The sequence below is a fragment of the Acipenser ruthenus genome, chromosome 28 (assembly GCF_902713425.1).
Source record: "Acipenser ruthenus chromosome 28, fAciRut3.2 maternal haplotype, whole genome shotgun sequence".
Taxonomy (NCBI): domain Eukaryota; kingdom Metazoa; phylum Chordata; class Actinopteri; order Acipenseriformes; family Acipenseridae; genus Acipenser; species Acipenser ruthenus.
In genome coordinates, this window is record NC_081216.1 from 24,611,098 (window position 1) to 24,630,570 (window position 19,473).

General features: G+C 37.1%; 1 protein-coding gene across 5 annotated transcripts in view; it reads right to left on the reverse strand.

The window, feature by feature from the left end:
- Positions 1–19,473, reverse strand: part of LOC117435036 (SH3 and multiple ankyrin repeat domains protein 2-like) — a 158,052-nt gene that overhangs the window by 43,973 nt on the left and 94,606 nt on the right. For all 5 annotated transcript variants that reach the window (XM_059003016.1, XM_059003014.1, XM_059003013.1 and 2 more), the window contains 2 exons: positions 13,000–13,082; positions 11,260–11,384 (listed from right to left, as the gene is read on the reverse strand). In XM_059003016.1, the coding sequence (XP_058858999.1) occupies positions 11,260–11,384; positions 13,000–13,082 (208 nt within the window). The remainder of the gene's footprint in view (positions 1–11,259; positions 11,385–12,999; positions 13,083–19,473) is intronic.

Sequence of the window (19,473 nt, forward strand, 5' to 3'; positions counted from 1 at the left end):
ACATGAAAACCAAATAGCTAATAATCCATAGCATAAAGTTGAATTGTACGAGGAGCTATGCAATTTAGATTTAAATTGTGTTTTGCACCATGATCACAACAAGGCTAAATAGAAGCAAGAATGGAAGTTAAGCATACAATGTGTGAAGACACAGTTCCCTGGTGTCCCATGACAGTCATATTAGCAATTGAAGACTGTTCAGCTAAAAAAAAAAAATGCATTCACTGGCTCATCTCCTTCATTTCTGCTTCATTGTTTAACCAAATGGTGATCTGTAGCACTCTGGAATAATTTAAATGTACCCTTACTGCAATCATTTTAAACATTATAATCACAAATACAGCAAGGTTATGTCTTGGGAATTCTCACAGAATCAGTCTTGAAGATTTCAAATTAAAGCAGTTTTTTGGGGCTAGTGACCCAAAGCTTTTGTTATGCAACCGTCAACACTGAGGGTTTTTGCAATGTCGAATGAAAAAAAAAAAACCATTATCCACTATCCTACTGTCTGGGTTAGCTATCTCAGTCAGACAGAGTACAGCTGTGAACCTTCCAAATGAATGTATTCTGAAAGTGGCCAATTGGAAGAATTAAATAGGGCTGCATAAGTCACCATCCTGCCCATTAATTCCAATACAGTACAAGATACAGCAGGGGTCTGATCCTGGTCTGGAACTAAAAATGCCAAGTCCAGACTGTGTTTCTTTAATTGTGAAAACGACGCTTTGAAATACATAGCACACATGCACCATCTAACCCGACCTATTGCTCCAGCCCCCCATTGAGGTACTTGCATGTTGGTGCTGTGCTTGTAATAAGATAGCCTGCATAATGCACGGTGAAAAAAAGGTATATTGTACGGTTTACATTTAGTTATACAATTTAAAAGCATTCTTGTGTAGCCACAGCTTTAGCAATGAACCCCGCAATCAAGGGCATAATGACTTTAGTAACTTTACAGTTTTCAACTCAGTTATTCCTACTGTCATTCCCTTGCATCTTCAAAATCCTCTGTACAACCTTGAGTTGCGATTAAATCCAATGAAACTTTTATGTAATCTGCAACCAATATCGGATCTCTGCAGTGTTGGAGCATCAGGGAGATATTATTTGTGTATCATATAAATTACTTTTCACGCCAGGGTATTGTTGGCTTGGGCTCTCCTCCTAATAAGCCTCTTTAGAATTTGCACAGTATTGGGTTTTATCGCTGCAGTGTCCTGAATTTCACACAGTGGTATTGATTAAACACTCTGCACACTGGAGCGCTTATCTTAAAATGCATGGTACTCAATCAAAGCTGACCTGAGTGTAAATCAGAAGAGCCTGATGATGTAAGCTTTCCACAGGAGCTTTGTCCCTGGTGGTCAAACTCATCTACTCCATAACTGGGTTTTAAATTGCTTCCATTGCTGACTGATACTGGACAACACAAAACAAATCTCTTGCAAACTAAAACAACAAGAGAATTTTAGAATTGACTGATTTGTCCTAGCATGAGAACAGATGAATAAACAGCAACTCGGATGTTGTTTAGGAGGAACAGATCTTGTTTGTTAATAAGCAGTGCTGCATGTAGTGTAAAGTACCGTGTAGTGTAGCACAGACCACTTTAGGGAGTGTTGCAGGTACAGTCTCATCTGTAATTTAAGCACGTGACAGACTTAGCCTTAACCTGGGCACCCAGTATCTGTGCATCTACAGGGCTGTTTTTTAATAGGTTATGCAGGTTCCGGAACATTCGTAATTTTCATCACTTAGGAGTTCTAAAGTACTTTCCATATGCATCTATATATTCCTCTGGAACACAAGACAGTGTCTTTCACTGTCTGGAAAGAAGTGGGCATCAATATAGTCATGTTATAGTGCTGGTCTTACCATGTGCCTATTGCTGCCTCATGGGTAAGGCTGTTTAATTAACCACCAATATTTGTATGGCTTGTTGAGTGCTTTTATTGCTCAGCAGGCTGTGTCTGTTCAATTTGATATTTGTGACCTGTGAATCACTCTAAATAATTTGCTGTCACTCCGACCAGGACAGGAATAAATTATAGTCGCAGAAGCCAAATCGTAGCTCATGTCTAGAAAGTCTCTCCCTCCTCCCCTTCCCCGACAAAGATTGTCCAATTAAGAACAGGAAATTAAACACAATATCTCCTGTTTTTTGTAAAAAAATTAAATAAAAGCTCTGTTGACTCTGTTTCTGTTAATAAGAACTAGTGTATGAACACATTTCACAACAATATCTAAAGTCTGCTGCCGCCAACAGATGGCCACTACTAGAGTTATCTGACTGTAAATTTGACCCACCTAGAGCACCAGATTCTGAGATGCTCAAGTTCCAATTCTTCGTTTATTTTGGATAAGCGGTTTTCAAGATTTGAGCAACATCCTGTACGCACTTACATCCTAGACGCCAGGGACATGCACCACCAGCAGGGGGCTAATAAAAGTAAGTCATTATGATGTGTTTGAGAAATCATATTATAACATATTGTAATAGCCACTGCCCCAAACAAACAGCTACCGCATTAGCAGCTTACAGTACATCGTCCCGCAGTAGTGAGGTCCAATAATATATTATGCATGTTCCCTGCTGAGTTTCACAAGAGGCCTCACGCACCACTTCCCCTGACAGTACACATCAACATGCTTCAAAGATTATCCAAGAAGGGACGTAGCGAGTGGCATTTCTCACAGACCATTGGATGAAAACATAAAAAGGGGCAGGCTGTTTTTCTAAGCATGCTTTTACATGCAGTACTAGTGCTACAGTACAATACCCATGTATTGATTACAATAGCAATTCATATCCAGATTCTGTTGCTATACAGAACTATTTATAATGGTTTAAACTCCCATTGATTAACTTGTAAACTATACAGTATATCAATAAAGGTTGCTGTTCCTTATTTTCAGCTCGTGCTCTTTTAAATAATGAAGTCTACTGAGTATTTTTTCAGAATGGTCAGCTGAGATATCAAACTAGAATATCTTAACTTATTTCCTTATAATTGTGTTGCTGATTACACCTATTTGTAGTAGTGTGAGACTGTTAAAAAGCTAAAGCTGATGCACTTGATTATTGGTTGTGTGATATGTATTCTTATTCTTCTTGTTATTTGCATTCTTCTTATTGTAACGTCTGACATCCTAAAGACTATGTATCCAGGGTTTCAACGTCACAGTAGCAACTCATAAAGTCATCTACAGAAAATACGCCAGGCTGATCTATGTGGTGCAAAGGTCTTCCTCTGTGCATTGGATTGCCTCACCCTGCTGAACCCAACATCTACGTTTTGAGCGTATATGCCAAGCTCTGTCAGTGCACAGTACTATTAAAAAATGATCAATTAGTGTGACATGTTTACCTGATGGGCTGCTTCAAAAGAGTGGGCCATTTAATTTACCAGCTTATGAATTATGCATAGAAACACCATATTAATCTATTGTCCTTATGGTTACATTTTGTAAACTGGAAATGTAAGTTCTTCAATTGCCACTTGGGTCTCCTGCTTAGTTACAATAAGTGCAGGATGAAATAATTACTGTGTGTTTGGGAATACAAATTGAAGAGGGATGCTTTTTACCACAAGTTGTGTTAGCAAAATGCCAGGCAAAGAAATCAAACTGTGGGCTTACAGTACAGTATCTTTGCTCCAGCGTGGAGTTTGCTACACTTTTTTCTAAATGGAATAAAAGCTACTTGAAACAAACAGCTTGGGGTGTTTCAGATGGTTTTCACTTACATATGAGACATTGCTTAATAGTTTTGTAAAGCTAAAAAAATCTACATGAAAAAAGTGGAACAAACTTGAGCAAAGGCTTAGTAAACCTGTCCTCTTGCGTTGCACTGATATCTCCCGTCTCCCACATCGACGGACTCCCATCGTAACAATTTCAAAATCTGCTGTTTATGTAACTAATAATGATGTTTGTGCTTGGTTCAATGTTTGCTTGTGTCATTTAAACAAACAAAAATGAATTATCTCAAAGAGCTGTGCAAACAAATGTCTTAGTACAACTCTTTCCAGAACAAGAAAACAATTGCCTGTGTTTCACACAAACCTAATCTAAGCTAACCACAAGTGGTCTAACACCAGCACATGAAGTATTGTTCATCCTGCAGCCTGCAATACGGTGTGCTGGAGTCTTAACAGCAATCAAGATAAGAAGTCACCTGAAGCTACAGGTCAGAAAATGTCCCATTTACAATTCTTACGCCTAAGAATATGCTTCAGCTTTTAGTGGACTAATTAAATATGTGAAGGATAGTTATTAATGTTTAACCACATTTAAATGCTTTTAAATAGATGAATGTACTTTTTGTAAATGTGATTTTGTTTTATTAAAATAAATTTATTTAGTAAATTCCCCCATGCAAGCGCCACCAACATACTTAGAAAAACAGATTACTAAAATGTGTCTGAGATATACAGTACATACTAAAGCAGGTTATGGCTGTAAGGCTTTGGAGATCTTCAGCGTTTTCTTCTGAAATGTCCCTTTGTTAGCATTTCATCCAACCAGTCTGTTTATTGTCAGTGCCATTTGAATCTGAAGCGGTATCTCCATTGCACTGTTTCTTATCCATTATTCAAAGGAGATTTACAGCGGATAGCTATACCCTGTTTGTAAACAGGAAGCCCTTAAATGTGGTTCTATCAAATTAAATAAGGTTCTCAGATGAAGAGTCATTTCTATTCTTGAGTGCAGAGGGTAGCCAAGTCTAATACTTCTGGTTTCAATCATCCTGTTTGCTGAAGCTGATAATACCATACACTTGCTCACTACAGGAAATCCAGTCGAAGGTAAAAGAACTAAGAATCAACTTTTGGAAAAGATACAGCAATGCTTGCAAAAAAAAAAAAAAAGATGCTCAGATCAAAATGTGTAGAGCTCATAAACTAAACAAAACAAACATACTGCAACATTCGACTGAGAAGCTTGGCTGTGTTATGGAGCTGACATCTGTCACTCTAGACTTTAAAAGATGTTTATTGGTGTGTATTTAAAGAACAAGATGTTTGTGCTATTCAGTTTTACTGTATTTAGGCTATGTGCTTTACTTTGACACAAATGAGCTTTCATGGCAATGTGTTGGTTCTTTAATGAGGAGGGCGAGTGATAGCACAGGACATCTACACTAGTAGTAGCCATTCATGAAATGGTACCACAAATACCTATACATGGTAAACCATTACAGTGCTACTGTGCAATATTTATTTCATGTCTATACAATACACTGGTATCTTAATTGTTTTCTAACTTTTTCATAAGGGTAGTGTATGTTTGCTACTGTATTACTAACTAATTTAGGAGTAAAGAGCATACTGTACAGAAGACAACATCATTAAAAAAAGTACCATAACAAAGTGTGCTGGAGTATCTTTTAAATACTGTTTATCCCATTGGAATAGATCGCATGTCCGCATTTTAGCTATGGCTCCTGACTACAGTGTTATAAACAGGGATCACTGTTCTTGATCAGTGTCTATATATATATATATATATATATATATATATATATATATATATATATATATATATATATATATATATACTGTATATATAAAAAAAAGCTTCAGGGGCTGGTGCTTTTGTTCCGTACCTGTTAACCTAATATTTTACATTTATTATAATCAAGGTGCTTCAAACCGTTGTGAAGACATTGCCGTTATCTCTCATATCTCTCTTTCTCCCCCACCCCCCTTGTTGCACATGTTTAGATTTAATCATCCAACTCAATAGTGCGCTTTTAAAGCTGTAGCAGCTGTCCTGCTTTTATCACTGTGCAGAGACAATGTGCTGCTGGTTGCTAGGTGACCGTTGCTCTGTGTTACAACTCAAAGCACAGAGTTAAAAGTGCACCACATACATCGTTGGTTTAATAGATGCTCAGGTTGGCATTTCTGTTGGGTAAACACATTCTTATTTCCATTGGAAGAAGTGCCTTTTAAGTGGCCTTACTTGGTTTTATTCTCTTTCATAAAAATATAAAATAAAAATAAAACACGTTGGGTTTGTGGAGACAAAAAGACTATTATTATTTGTTGGTTGAATTGTTTTCATAATGTGTACATTCAAGGGAATGTTGCAAAGACACACCCACGGAAAAGCTATGGTGATTTTTTTTTCAGTCCTCTTCTTATGACTTTCCCAGGAGCCATGATTCATTTTTAAACCTAATGCATTGTTGTTTCTCCATAATATGTTCACATTGATCTTTATTTTATATGAAAATATATACCCCTTTAAGCAAAAAGGAAGGCCAACCTCAGGTTCTGAAAGCAGTATTTATTTTATTGTACATTCACGTGTACCGACTATTCTCAAATGAAACCATTTGTATCTACCGCCATTACAATCACACTGATAACGCACTATTTGGCGGTTGTTTGATTGTGAGTGATCAAGGGACACAGCCTCACAAGGTTCACAAGCAAACTAAACAAACAAACAAACAAACAAACATTAAAAGCACATAACATTACTGTACTGCTACTTTAACTCCACAACAGCCATGCATTCCCCTGAGCGTACGCACAGGCATCGGCGACAGTACAAGTACTTTTTCATTATCAGTCTTCCAGCACTGTCACAACTCACTGCAGTGACACAACTGATAATGTTGCTGGTGTGCCCACAAATGGTTCTACATGCAGAACATCTATTCTCTCCTTCCTTATTCCTTGAGAATTCCCTACATAAAGACTTCCATTTCCTCCATCTGTGCCACTATACTGAAACCATGTCATGTTCTTTTCATGATGCTGCTGTTCCCAACCTGCCTCTTCAACACGCTTTCACAGTAATAGAAATGTGCATAATTAAGTTGTTACTGCTAGTACATTTAGAACAGTATTTATAGTGTACCAGTGATACAGTAATCAGGAAAGACGCATTCAGCTCTGATTGTGTTAAGGGCTCTGCTTTGGGAAAGGTTTTTATTTCTGTTGGTGCTCGCACTATATAGGCAATTGATACAGTTTAAGGTGCATCAATGTTTGCTGCCCTGGGGACAGCCTATGAACCAAGAGATGTTGTATCAAAATCTCTATACCTGCACATTAATACTAATCCTTCTTCCTAAAAGCAGACACAGAGCTTAAAATAAGACTTTAAATAAATTAAATACATGATGATAAGACTGCTTCTGTTATGATCTAAAATACAAAAATCTCAAAACATCTTAAAAAATATATATATATTATATATATATATATATATATATATATATATATATATGCACGCAAGGATAAACTACTGATGCGCTGTTATTGGCTTATATGCAAATGCAGTGCACACAATAAGATGATTAGTGCAGATACAGTGAGACAGTGCTGGAATGCAGCAACAGATAGGATCTGCAGAAGATGGAGGAAGAACAGAGAAGAGCAGAGGCAGTGAACGGGCAACAAAAACAGAGTGGATTAAGTTCACGAGATGAAGAGGTACAGTATAATATTGGGCTGATAAAATGGAGCATTTCACCAATGTACAGTAAAATCCTATTCTCATAACACTGTATTAAATTTACCGTCTTCTACTGTAGAAAATGGGTCAGTTCTGAGATTCGGCCCAAGCGATAAATCAATTTGGGTTTAAATTTCTTTTTTTTCTTTGTCGCAGTGAAATGCAGTTCTGGGGAGGCTGAAAAGTACAGTATGGCAAGTGCAGGTTGAGCTGGGATGCTGAAGTTCTCCAGCCCATGCTGTGCTCAGCATGGTGTCAAACATTCTGGGCACTGTGGGCAAACAGATGCAGGATGCCATCCTCAAGCTGAACCGCAGGGAAAGGGAAGCACATTGATCATGCTGACTGTGGATGAGATGTTATCAGATTATCTGGCCGCATAAAAAAGCAATTAGGGAAATAAAGGCAAAGGGAGAGAAATAAATCTAATACATTGTAAGAAATGACCCCAACAAAAAAAGAAGACAATTTGGCACCAGGGTTTATTAATATTGCGTTATTATGACTTTCTGTTCAAGCAGTCTGGCACTTCAATGTATTTAAAGTAATAATGCAGCCACTTTGTTGATGTTCCTTCTTATACAAATCACAGATTTGTTGCACAGCACTTCTGGAATGGTTTGAAGAAAAAGGGCTATTCCTGTCACTCCCCAAACTGATTAATATCTACCTATACCCCTTCCCGAGCCAGGATTTACATATTTCTTTCAGGCTTCTCTCTGCAACTTATTGATTTCCCATAGGTATACAATGTACTAGACAAGGACACCGCAACTTGACTGTGCAACCTAGATATAGCCATTCTTGTTTTTACATATTCAACATAGTTAGACCACAGGCATTAATAACAAATAGAAAATACAAAAAGAAACTTCAGTGCATATGATAGACTATCCAGCTGCTTTAGCTTAATCAATTCTCTAACGTGCTCTGGACACGATAGCATAATTGACCAATATATTTCCGAAATAATCAAGTACCAAATGCACGGTTTGAACTATAGATCTGATTTATGTAGCCTGTGAAATCAATGACAGCTTTTAACCGGACTTCATTACGCACAGCAAAACCCACTGCCACCCATCCCCATTCTCTCACTCACTGTAAGTGTTATGCAGTAGTTCAATAACGTACCAATCCTGGACTTTTTAATCTGATCTCTTAAGCGTCTGAGTAACTGATGTGTCCATCTTCACGGAAGTGTTGTTTAGTTGCTCCCGTAAATTAATTTCCAAATAATGGAATGATGTGCATTGCCTGGAAAAATATACTAATGGGTGGTAGAGCACTACTCAGTATAAGGTTAAATACAGCAAAGAATAAATAAACTAAAAAAAACAAAGAAAAGCTAAATGTGTCGTAGTACTGAGGTTAATAGGATGATTGAGATTAGAACCAAATACGCATTGTCTTACATTATAACACATTACAAATCTGTTAAATAATTGAAGTCATCTTGTCCCATGATAGAGAGGGACATTAAACAAGCTAATTGTATAATCTATCACTGCAATCTCAAACAGATTGCAGATAAATATATATTTGTAAAATATGTAATGCCATTTATTAGGTTTGCAACATAGTTTTCAGTCAGTTTTGCTTTTTAACTGTGTGTGTAAAGAATGGTTTATTCCTGATCCACAATCTTTATAGAAAGATTCTAAATGAATCCACCAATGCTGTCATGTACCTTTAGAATCTATAATGTACACACATGTCTTGTTGAAATCAGCAAAAACGTATTGCAAAAACTCCCTTTTGTTTAGAAACTGAATCAAACCTTGCATAGTATTCAAATCACAGATATAAATCTTGTTCACCAGCCTGCTGTTCCCAATTGGGGAAAAAAATAGCACACCAATTTATCAAAGTTAGCACACACACCCCCCAAAAAACCACAGTCACAAATTAAAGATCACACTAGTCCAGCATCATAATGGCACTCTGGAAATTCACTCACAGCATTTAATAAATAATTCTGCTTTTAGAACCCCCAGGAAGGAACAGACTAAAAAATAATAGGCTAAGGAATCCCAGCATGCATTTACAACACTATTATGGTTGTAATCAAATTACTTGGAGATTGTATTAATATCCATAATTTTCAGCTTAACAGTATGAACAGACGTTGTTGTTTATTTTTTTTCATTCAGAGATTCAAAAATCCTATAACTTAGTTTTCAATACTATGCATATGTTACAACAAGTGGGTTAAACTATTAATACATGTAGTTAGTAACAGTTAATAATAATGAAATGATGAAAGAGTGACCAAACTCTATAATTCCAACAGACTAAAAATACTCAAGAAGTGTTCTGAACAAGATGCTGTACAAAGCACAGAGAAAAACTATTTTAGAAATGCAGTATAGGGTTTTATCCACAGTTGCATACAGTATGCACCACTGCAGTCACTATTTAGAGACTATGGATAAATCAGGGGGGTGATAATACATGAAACTGACTGAAAAAGGAAAGCAAAATAAATTACAAATTGATAGAAATTGTACATTTATTATATAACGCACTTAGACTACAAGACTGAACTTCCTACAAGACTGAACTTTTAATGGCACACTCCTTTTAAAACAGCTTTTTAATAACCCTGATTTATGCTTGTTATTTAGATACAAATTATTTACTTTGACTGCAATTATTTATTAAATGACGCAGTGTGTTTGTGATGTCACAGCAGAGGAAGTACAAAGTGCTCTCCAGAAGTGGCATGTTATTATTAGTCAGGCAGGCGAGAGCGAGAGAGAGAGAGAGCGAGAGCGAGAGCGAGAGAGAGAGAGAGAGAGAGATATGCAGCTTATCTCTCACTGATCATTTCCTGCCCCATTTAGCAAGAGCATCAGCAAAACCATACTCCATCATGCAGTTAAAGATGCAACATCTATTTTGTCCTCTGTAAATATTACAGAATTCACACAACATGCTCCAAGAAAATGATCAAAGATCATATTGAGATTTATACTGGTTACATCGCACTGCAGCAAAATGTCTTTATTTTGTTCTGTATCTGCTTAAATTCCACAGTGCGTCTCTGAATTGCATAGTATACTGTATTTGATGCAATAATATATACTCTATATATAGACTAGCCCATTATTTACATTTCCTACAGTGTTTTCATGCTTCTGCTGTAAAATAACAACTCATGACCATGTCCAGTACTGTAAAACTACCATAGTCTGTCATCAATACCTGAAGATGTACAAAAAAGTTCCACTAGAACATCTACACTTATATGTGAATCTTTGAAATAATTTGAAACCAAATTATACAGAGAGTCAGATCAAAAGCATTTTCAGAGGAAAACAAAAACTAAAACACATGGCAGGAACTTGAAGAAAAGAGTAAATGTTTGTACCCTGAAATGTTTGCACACTGAAACCAAGAAAGCAAATCTCCTCTACCACACAAATAATTTACTGCACTATAACACTTCTCAATTTCCAGTCTAAAAACCCCCCCAAAAAAACAAAACTCAATAGTTCAATAACATTTTGGGGGCAACTGTATCATTTTTTGCACCTTAAATGCATTTGGTTTTATTATTAAGTGTACACAATCCAGGTCTAAGTGTATACAATCCAAGTTTAAGATAATACCGTGCTTAACCTCAAAAGCACTCCATCCCGTATATGTGTGTGTGCATGTGGATACGTATGGCAAGGCTTCGGTGTCACCTTGCGGTAGGCAGCTTTCAGTATTGCAGCATCACGTCGAAGTTCGAATCAGGTAACAACCAGGCTCGTATGAAGTAAACCACAGCCTTACCTCGATGAGGAAGTCGCCAGTCCTGAGCCCCGCCTGCCAGGCCACCCCACCCTCATCGACTGACTCCAGGTACTGCAGTGCAGGGAAAGCAGGAGTCGGGGTGAACTCCTCAATGGGGGTATCAGCTTGACACAGACAGCAAAGGTGGAAGGAAAGCAAAAAACGATGTGAATCACATTAAAATCGACCTGTTTCTTACACAAAATACTGCAGTTATTTGCTGACTATATATATATATGACGCACCTACTGTTGGTACAGTGTCTACAGAGTGCACCTCAAGTCAAATGTTTAAAGTTTGTTTGTTCCATCTGTGGAAATGCACCTGCAATGTGATTGAGGCCACAATGGAACAAACCTTTGTGTAGGGTAATGACAAAACAGCAAGGCGTCTAAATGTGAGCATCAAGGGTGCACAGGTTTAAAATGGTACATTATGGCCCACTTTGCATAAGGATTTAATATATAACTGTGGCCTCTTAATATGTAATAAAAACACTAGACAACACTTGCTGTCCCAATATTAATACCAGACTTTAAAAAAATGCTTAAACTCATTCATCCACCACAGGCCTTTACATTCAATTTTGTCCCCATGGCAGCAAGACACCAGTGGTGACAAGTGACACTTTCAATGAATCACTCTTTTTACTGTAAGAGGCACGTTCCACAGTGTGCATTTGAACTGCTCCTCAGACAAGTACAGACTGTTCAAGAAAGCGGTTCTCTTTTATGATACACATTTATACAATCGTATCCTTTCAAATACATTCAGGTACTTATGAGGACCAGAGCTCTGCATATTTCTGAGGCCCCTAAATACAAACTAAAGATATATTGCCCTGATTATCCCTGGAATTCATGAGCCAAAAGAGCTACTCAGGCTATGTCACTGCTTATATTTCATGATTTATATTTGAAATTTCATTCTTCATTAATTGACGTCATCAATAAATCTGGAGTCATCCAGTCCATGACGTACATAAATAAACACAATATTTGACAGAACACACGCTGATTAAACTGTGCTTCATTTAGACGTGCACCAATAGCTTATGCATAGATATAGAATACTATATTATAAAATTACTGTGTGATATACGATTTATACCATTCTATGTTAGACTTCTCATATACAAATGTATATGTACATGTAAAAAAACTATATAGTAATTACTGCCATTAGCTATAATTACAAAGCTTGATTGTATTTGAAATACTGTAGGTTCATGAATGATGCGTTTCATTTTGTGGAAAAACAAGCAGGGTATTTACATTTCTAGAGGGGCAGGACATGAAGAGATTGCTTTAAACCATGTGCTGGGCACTCAGTATAAATCGGCATTAATTGCTGCAGCAGATGATCAGTCTACATTTCTGGAAAGTGTTTTTAAAGGAGCTTTTGGCAGTACATATTTTAAGCTCTCCACTCTGACTGATATAACAGCTGTCACTTGCTCTGCACTGTATTGCTAAGGTTCATTTTTATTCAAACTTATGTATGCAATTACAAATGTTGTCTGGGTTTGTTACACTAGAGAATTACCACAGGAATATATTTATTTATTTATTTATTTATTTAAAACTCCACTGGGATCACTACAACGAGGCTGCAGTTTAAGTACTGAAGTATTCGTGTTAATTGTTGGCTAAATAAACCTTTATGCCCTAGCAAAGCACTTAAAGAGAAAGGGGAGGGAGGGCACTCAAAAGGGTTCTTTGAAGAAAACATTCCTCCTACCTTTGGCCCCTCGCAGCACAAATCCAAATCCCTCATTGTCCTTTTTCTGCAGGACCACTGTCTTCTCATCAATAACGCAGTCACTGTGAAGAAAATTCCGAGCATAGCGACCGTTATTACACAGCTTCCTTCTCATCATTGCCGCAGCTGCTCTTCCAGAGTGAAGGTTCATCATTATCAACACCACCACCACCAGCACCACGGCAGCAAATGAATCATTTATTCAAATGAATAATATGACAACACCACCAGCACCAGCTCCGAAGAAAAAGACCTCTGATATAAAAATGAAGAAGTTATCATCCAAGGAACAGAAAGAAGAGGCCTCAGCCTGCAGGAGACTGTGACGTGGTGAAACAACATAACAACCACATAAATAATTCAATTATACACAAAAAAGAGAGAGCCTCGCTGATATATGAATAGAACAAAAAAAGAGGCTGCTTCAGAAAGCATGCATGGTGGCTGTAAGGCCGTGTGTGAATGACTGAATGGATGTAAGCTCCCATGTCATCAGCGGGTTTGCTGTGCGAGCCTGAGGAACCCAGGCTGCGTGTGATTTGAATGACATTTTCAATAATATAATCCTCAATTGTGAATGTACCAGATGCATTTTCGAGTCAAGCGAAAGACAAGCAAGCCAAATGAAAACTGAGCCAGCATGTTGTTGTTGCTGCTGCTGCTGCTGCTGTTTTAATGTCTGTGTTATTCAAAAGCAGTGGTCGTTTTATCCTTTTTTTAAGTCCCAATGCAAGCCACCGAAAGAGCAGGATCGTGGCCAGAGAGCAGAGCTTTTGCATTAAACATCTCTTTCTCTTTCAACCTATTGAATGCTGCATGCTGCCCGGAGCCCACATGATCTGTTTGACAGCCCACACGACTAACAGAGAGCAGATTGCTTTGGCGTCTGCAGACATGCTCCTCTACAGCACTAGGGATTTGCATCATTCAATTAGCACAAGAAAAATTGGTATTACAGGTAAATAAGTGTAAGCTATAGATGCGCAATAAATTTATTTTTTAATCAAAGGGTGGTTTATAAACAGTCGATTTTCAAGCCAATATTTTACCCTTCAATTAAACTCAAGAAGATAACAATCCTGTTAATTCAAGTACAGCAGGGAACATTGACTAGTTTATATATATATATATATATATATTGATTGATTGATTGATTGATTTCTCAGAAGTGATTTATAAATAAAAGCCTGTTTTTATCTTTTTATTTTATAAAAATGTAATAAATCATAATACAAAAAAAAAAACTGGAGGGAAAATAAGATATACTGTAAATAAATAAACATATTTAATCATTTGTGTATTTTAATTAGAGGATAACTGTGGCAGTACTGTTGCAACAACTAAATTCAACTACTGAATTAGCTACCGTTAAAATATTTGGGGCAAAAACAAAACAAAACAAAAAAAAAAACGAGACACTATTCACTGTCCTTGCAATTAATATTTACTTGTCGAATCTCTAAATAAGGAATGCTAATCTGCCTTCAACCACAGCCAACTCACTGGTATAGTAAAGAAGCTCCCTAGTGTCGGTATACACTGAGGCCTTTAGCATATATTGGCCATGTGCACATAAATCACAAGCATGCAAACTCTTTTGGATGTGTGGGCGTGAGGGGGGCTGAACACAACAGCAATGCAGTTCCATCAGCCAGGTGGGTACAGGAGGTTTTCTACAATCAATTGTAGAAAAACAAAGAAAGAATACATTCCATGGATTTGTAGCTTTGTTATTTCTCTTATTTGATTTTACTTCATTAATAAATTAATCTCAATCTAAATGTAATTCTGTGCCTTTGCGATTATGTTATTTTAATATCAATCTTTGCAGTGCTAATTCTCACAGTATGTGTTGTAAAAAAAATAAAAATAATAATCTGTTAAACAACAATACAAGAAAATAAAGAACATAAACATTGAGCCCTACTTATCTTGCTATCACTCTCTAATCAAATTGGCCAGTACACATGTGTATATTAACGGATATGTTTTTGATAATATCATTATTTAACATTTAAATAAATAAAACAGGAAAAAAGGGAGCTGACTCAAACAGACAGCAGCAGAACCATGGAATGCTGAGTTGCCGTAGTAACATAGTCTGATGTTAAAGGAAACCATGGGCTTGTCAGATGCCAGGGCCAGTGATAAATGATGGTCCTTGGCTTTACAGATTTTTTTTATTTTTTTTATTACTGAACACTTGTACCTCACAATGATAAATTCAACCCACTTTAACCTTTGCCGATTTTGCTATTTCTGGAGCAGTTCATCTTTTATAATCTCTGTGAGAGTGATCTCATAATCATTGAGAGAAAGATTGATTAAGCCTTTGCATGTTTACAGTATACCATTTCAATTTACTGTATTTTATTTCCACACATAATGTTGGTTTTAGTCCTAATACCCCCCCCCCCCCCGCGCTCACCCGCTCCCCCCCTTAGTTTTTGTGTCTATTTGTCTTTATTCATCTGTAAAAGGAAAGCCAACACCATTGCTCTGTGTTGTGAATCCCCAGTTGATAATTGCTCTGCTGCTGTAACTGAATACCTCACAACCTTTCATCTATATGGACTGAAAAGGTTGCTAACTTCAAAATAAACATATGTCTCACTTAAAAATACACACAATTGTAATAACAAAAAACACATGAAGTTTATGCATACAGTACAGTGCAACATATCCATGCAAAAATGCCTTTATAAAAGTTTATCACACTATTTTTGCAGTGTAACCATGCTTTTCCCATGGCCATAATATGCAATTACCGTAGTTTAATCTGATTTACCATGTTTATTAATATGCTTTACCTTGCCTTGCTATTCTTTATAATGCAAATCTACTGTATGCTTTACCATGCTTTCACTATGCTTTATCACACTTTGCTGTGCTTTTACTAGGATAAACTTTTATCAGTATTTTAAAACAAATTGTTATTTTATAAATGTAACTAGTGACTGACCAATAATACATACTTAGCTTAGCATTAGAATCTCAGTGCAGAAGCCAAAAATGGTCCCCTTTTTAATGATGTGTTCCTTGTCCAGCTTCCTCACAGAAGAGGTTAACAATGAAAGCACTTGTTTTGAGTGCTGTACCATAACACTGTTTGTGCTCTTGTGTATACTGTGAAACCAATGTCTTTATCCACCAGTCACCAAAACAAAAACATTTTAAAATACTTTTACATTACACAAAGCAGAACAGACTTTCAGGTATTATTTCTTACAGGGCACAAATACTTTAAAAATATGGAGAGATAAAGCCCACAAATTTGCTAGCTGTAGTGCCGAGTCTGTCTTAAAGCTATCCTGAACATCCTCCACTGAACTGCCAGTGACTGTTAGTAAAAAATCACTACTCAGTGAATAGCACCTTAATTTAGTAAGCAATCTCCCACTGCATAACTTAATGTTGCATGCTTACTTCTTCAGGGTTTATATCCACATCCAGCTGGTTTGTTAACATTTTTTACATCCCCGAGTTAAAAAGGAGTCAGAAAGGAGAGTTGTCTGTTGGACTAAAAAAAGCCCACAGCAGCTCCTAACATAAGTACTGTAAAGTTTCCTGGCTTGCACTGTATGTGTCTGCGTCGACATTCCATACCAAGAACAAGACCATAAACTACATGTTTAAAGCAGGATATATCAAGTATGATACAAGGATAAGGAAGGATTTCATACAAGCATGCAAAACCATATCAAACTTGCATAACCCTTGCAATACATGGCAAAGTTCTTGCTTTACACTTGCATTGGTGCCAGCATGATCCTTGTGTCTATTTGGTATGTGATTCAGTATCTACTTTATTTACCACATGAACTGTTTGCCCTGTAATTCTACAGAGCTAATGTCCCTGATCCCTATCTCACGCTACTGACACTAACTGCACAGTGATCAGTGGGTCTTGATAAAATAAAATATCGGCTGAACTTTATCAAGAAGATAAACTCACTTTTCTAAGGGTAAGAATTTATTGTTGTCTTGACAGAGCTGATTTACAGGCTTTTTGGAATCCCAGGGTAAGTGCAAATCATGCACTCTAATTATAAGCAGTTTTATAATCCGGGGCTGGCAATGGAACGTGAAACAAGCAATGTGATTGGTCGAGCAAGATTCCAGCTGTCCGTATATTGGATGGATACGGACAGTTGGAGCCTTGTCACATATTTTAAATCACTGCGCTGCCTCACAAAATTAAAAAGTATCGGACGGTAGCCATCTTGCTTTTACAGTTACAGATGTACAGCTGTAACTATGAAACTGAGTGACCAATTACCTGCAAAAAATCCCAAAGTAGTAAGTAGACATGCCGATTTGGATGAAGAACAATTCAATTAACTGGAACATAGCAAAAAAATCGCTGTCTTTACACTCAGTCACCCCGACTGTCACTTAAAATAATGTATTTTTAGCGGTTTGTAAACGTTACAGAAAAACACAAAAAGACACTTCTACACATTATCCACCCCTCTCAGACACAAACTTTGAGAAATGACTGAAATCCGAGACGTCGTTGTATTTGTTTTTATTCCTCCCATCTGTTCTGCTCAAACAGTGTGTCTCAACTCCACTCCCTGGTGTATTTGTTCAATGGCAATGTCCACAATATCAAAAATACAGATGTACCTTCTTTTGCATGTTACAATACAATTAATTTACTCAGCTTAACTTGGTGTGTAATTCAAAGTTATAAATGGGACTATTTTATTGGCGTAAGGATATTTAATACAAAAACGAATAATTTTTTGCCCTAAACATGATTTATGCCTTTTTTTTCTTCAAATCCAGTTTTACCTGGATTATAAATGCAATAAGGCCCTTCAGGGTGTCCGTATACGTTCAATATACAGACTTCACGGGGGTTGGAGACACTCGACTTCGTCTCATGCCTCACAACGCCTCGAGGCGTCTGAATATTCGACGTGGACGGACGGCCTGTCGGGCCTTATTGCATACATATACCTAGCAATAGCTTTATAGGTTTAAGCTGGAAAAAAATATTTATCATGCCGTTCTTGTTGATAAGACATAATACAGGAGAGAATGGGCCTCTCATCCTCAGAATATCTTTTCTTTATACCATAACACATTGTAAGTGGTGGTTAACACTAGAATGGTTCTTCTGTACAATAAAAAGGCTACTAAAATACTGAGGGGTCTTGTAAGGCTAGCTTTTAGTACTAGGGACCTCAGGATATTGCATAATCACTGTATGACCTAGGTCATGTTATGGTTGTTAGCATTTCAAAGAGCACCCTTACAAACTGTAGACCACCCAACATAATCTACTATTAAATGAATGTAGATTGTATGGATCCTTTTAAAGCATAAACAAAATATGCAGATATATTAAGCCAACTAATTAAAAAAAAACTCCCAAACTGTCACATATTGGCTATGTTTCCTAGTTCAGCATTTCAACCCCATAGTTTAAGTCCTCTACTGGCCTAAGAGACTGTCTGCATGTCAAAGTCGTTTCATAACCATTCTAATGAAGAGACTTCTTGAGCTCCTTATCCCCTCCCCCTGTGGGAAATGCACCAGGATGTACCCCCAACTGAAGCACCAATCACTACTCAAGACTCACTGCAGTGTGTAACCAGCCCAGCACAGTGTGAAAAGCAAAGCTGTTTTTTGGTTATGTACTGTATATTACAGGTAACAAACCAGCAAAATTAATGAAGTCAAACCAATATGGTTTCCATTTGAACCATGCTGTTACTAGCATTCCTTTAAACTGCATCCGCAAACTAGCTGGGGAAGGTTTGGTATTGAGAGGCTTATCAAGATGACATTATTTTGCATTTGGAATTCGGTGCACACTCAGTTTGAGAATTTTAATGGCACATCAGTAAGAATCTCTACCAAAACATTTATTTAAAAAGCAGGTTAAGTCATATTCTAGATAATGCTAATATTAGACACTGGGAACCAAGGACTGCATATGGTTTTTAAACTGCTGTTTTTAACTTTTTGCTTATTTAATAAACACAGTACCGTATATGACCATATTATCAGAGCCACAATACAGTCTTTATGAACGGTACCTTGATTGGTTATGTATTTTTAACCAACACTTTGCTGCAATGATTTGTATGCAAGAACGAGCTGAATACTGCTATGCCGTGCTTCACATTTGCTACCTACACTGAATAACTTGGATTCACTCCTAATGAATATGAACTGTTTCAGCCCCCATCATGATAATACAGAATATGTAAATTGCTGAACACAGATTTTTAGATGTGTTTTCATTTACCTGTTAATATAATGGTAAGATGCGATGAACCACCCCCAACAGGAGAGAATTCCAGATTCTATTCACAGAACGAGTAGCGAGTATGTAAATCACATGGCATCCTCCCACTGATTCGTCACTGTACCTCAACCCTGCTCTCAAAGGACAAGGTCTTTCAACACTTGTGAACAAACAGGAACTCCTGTAAGCAA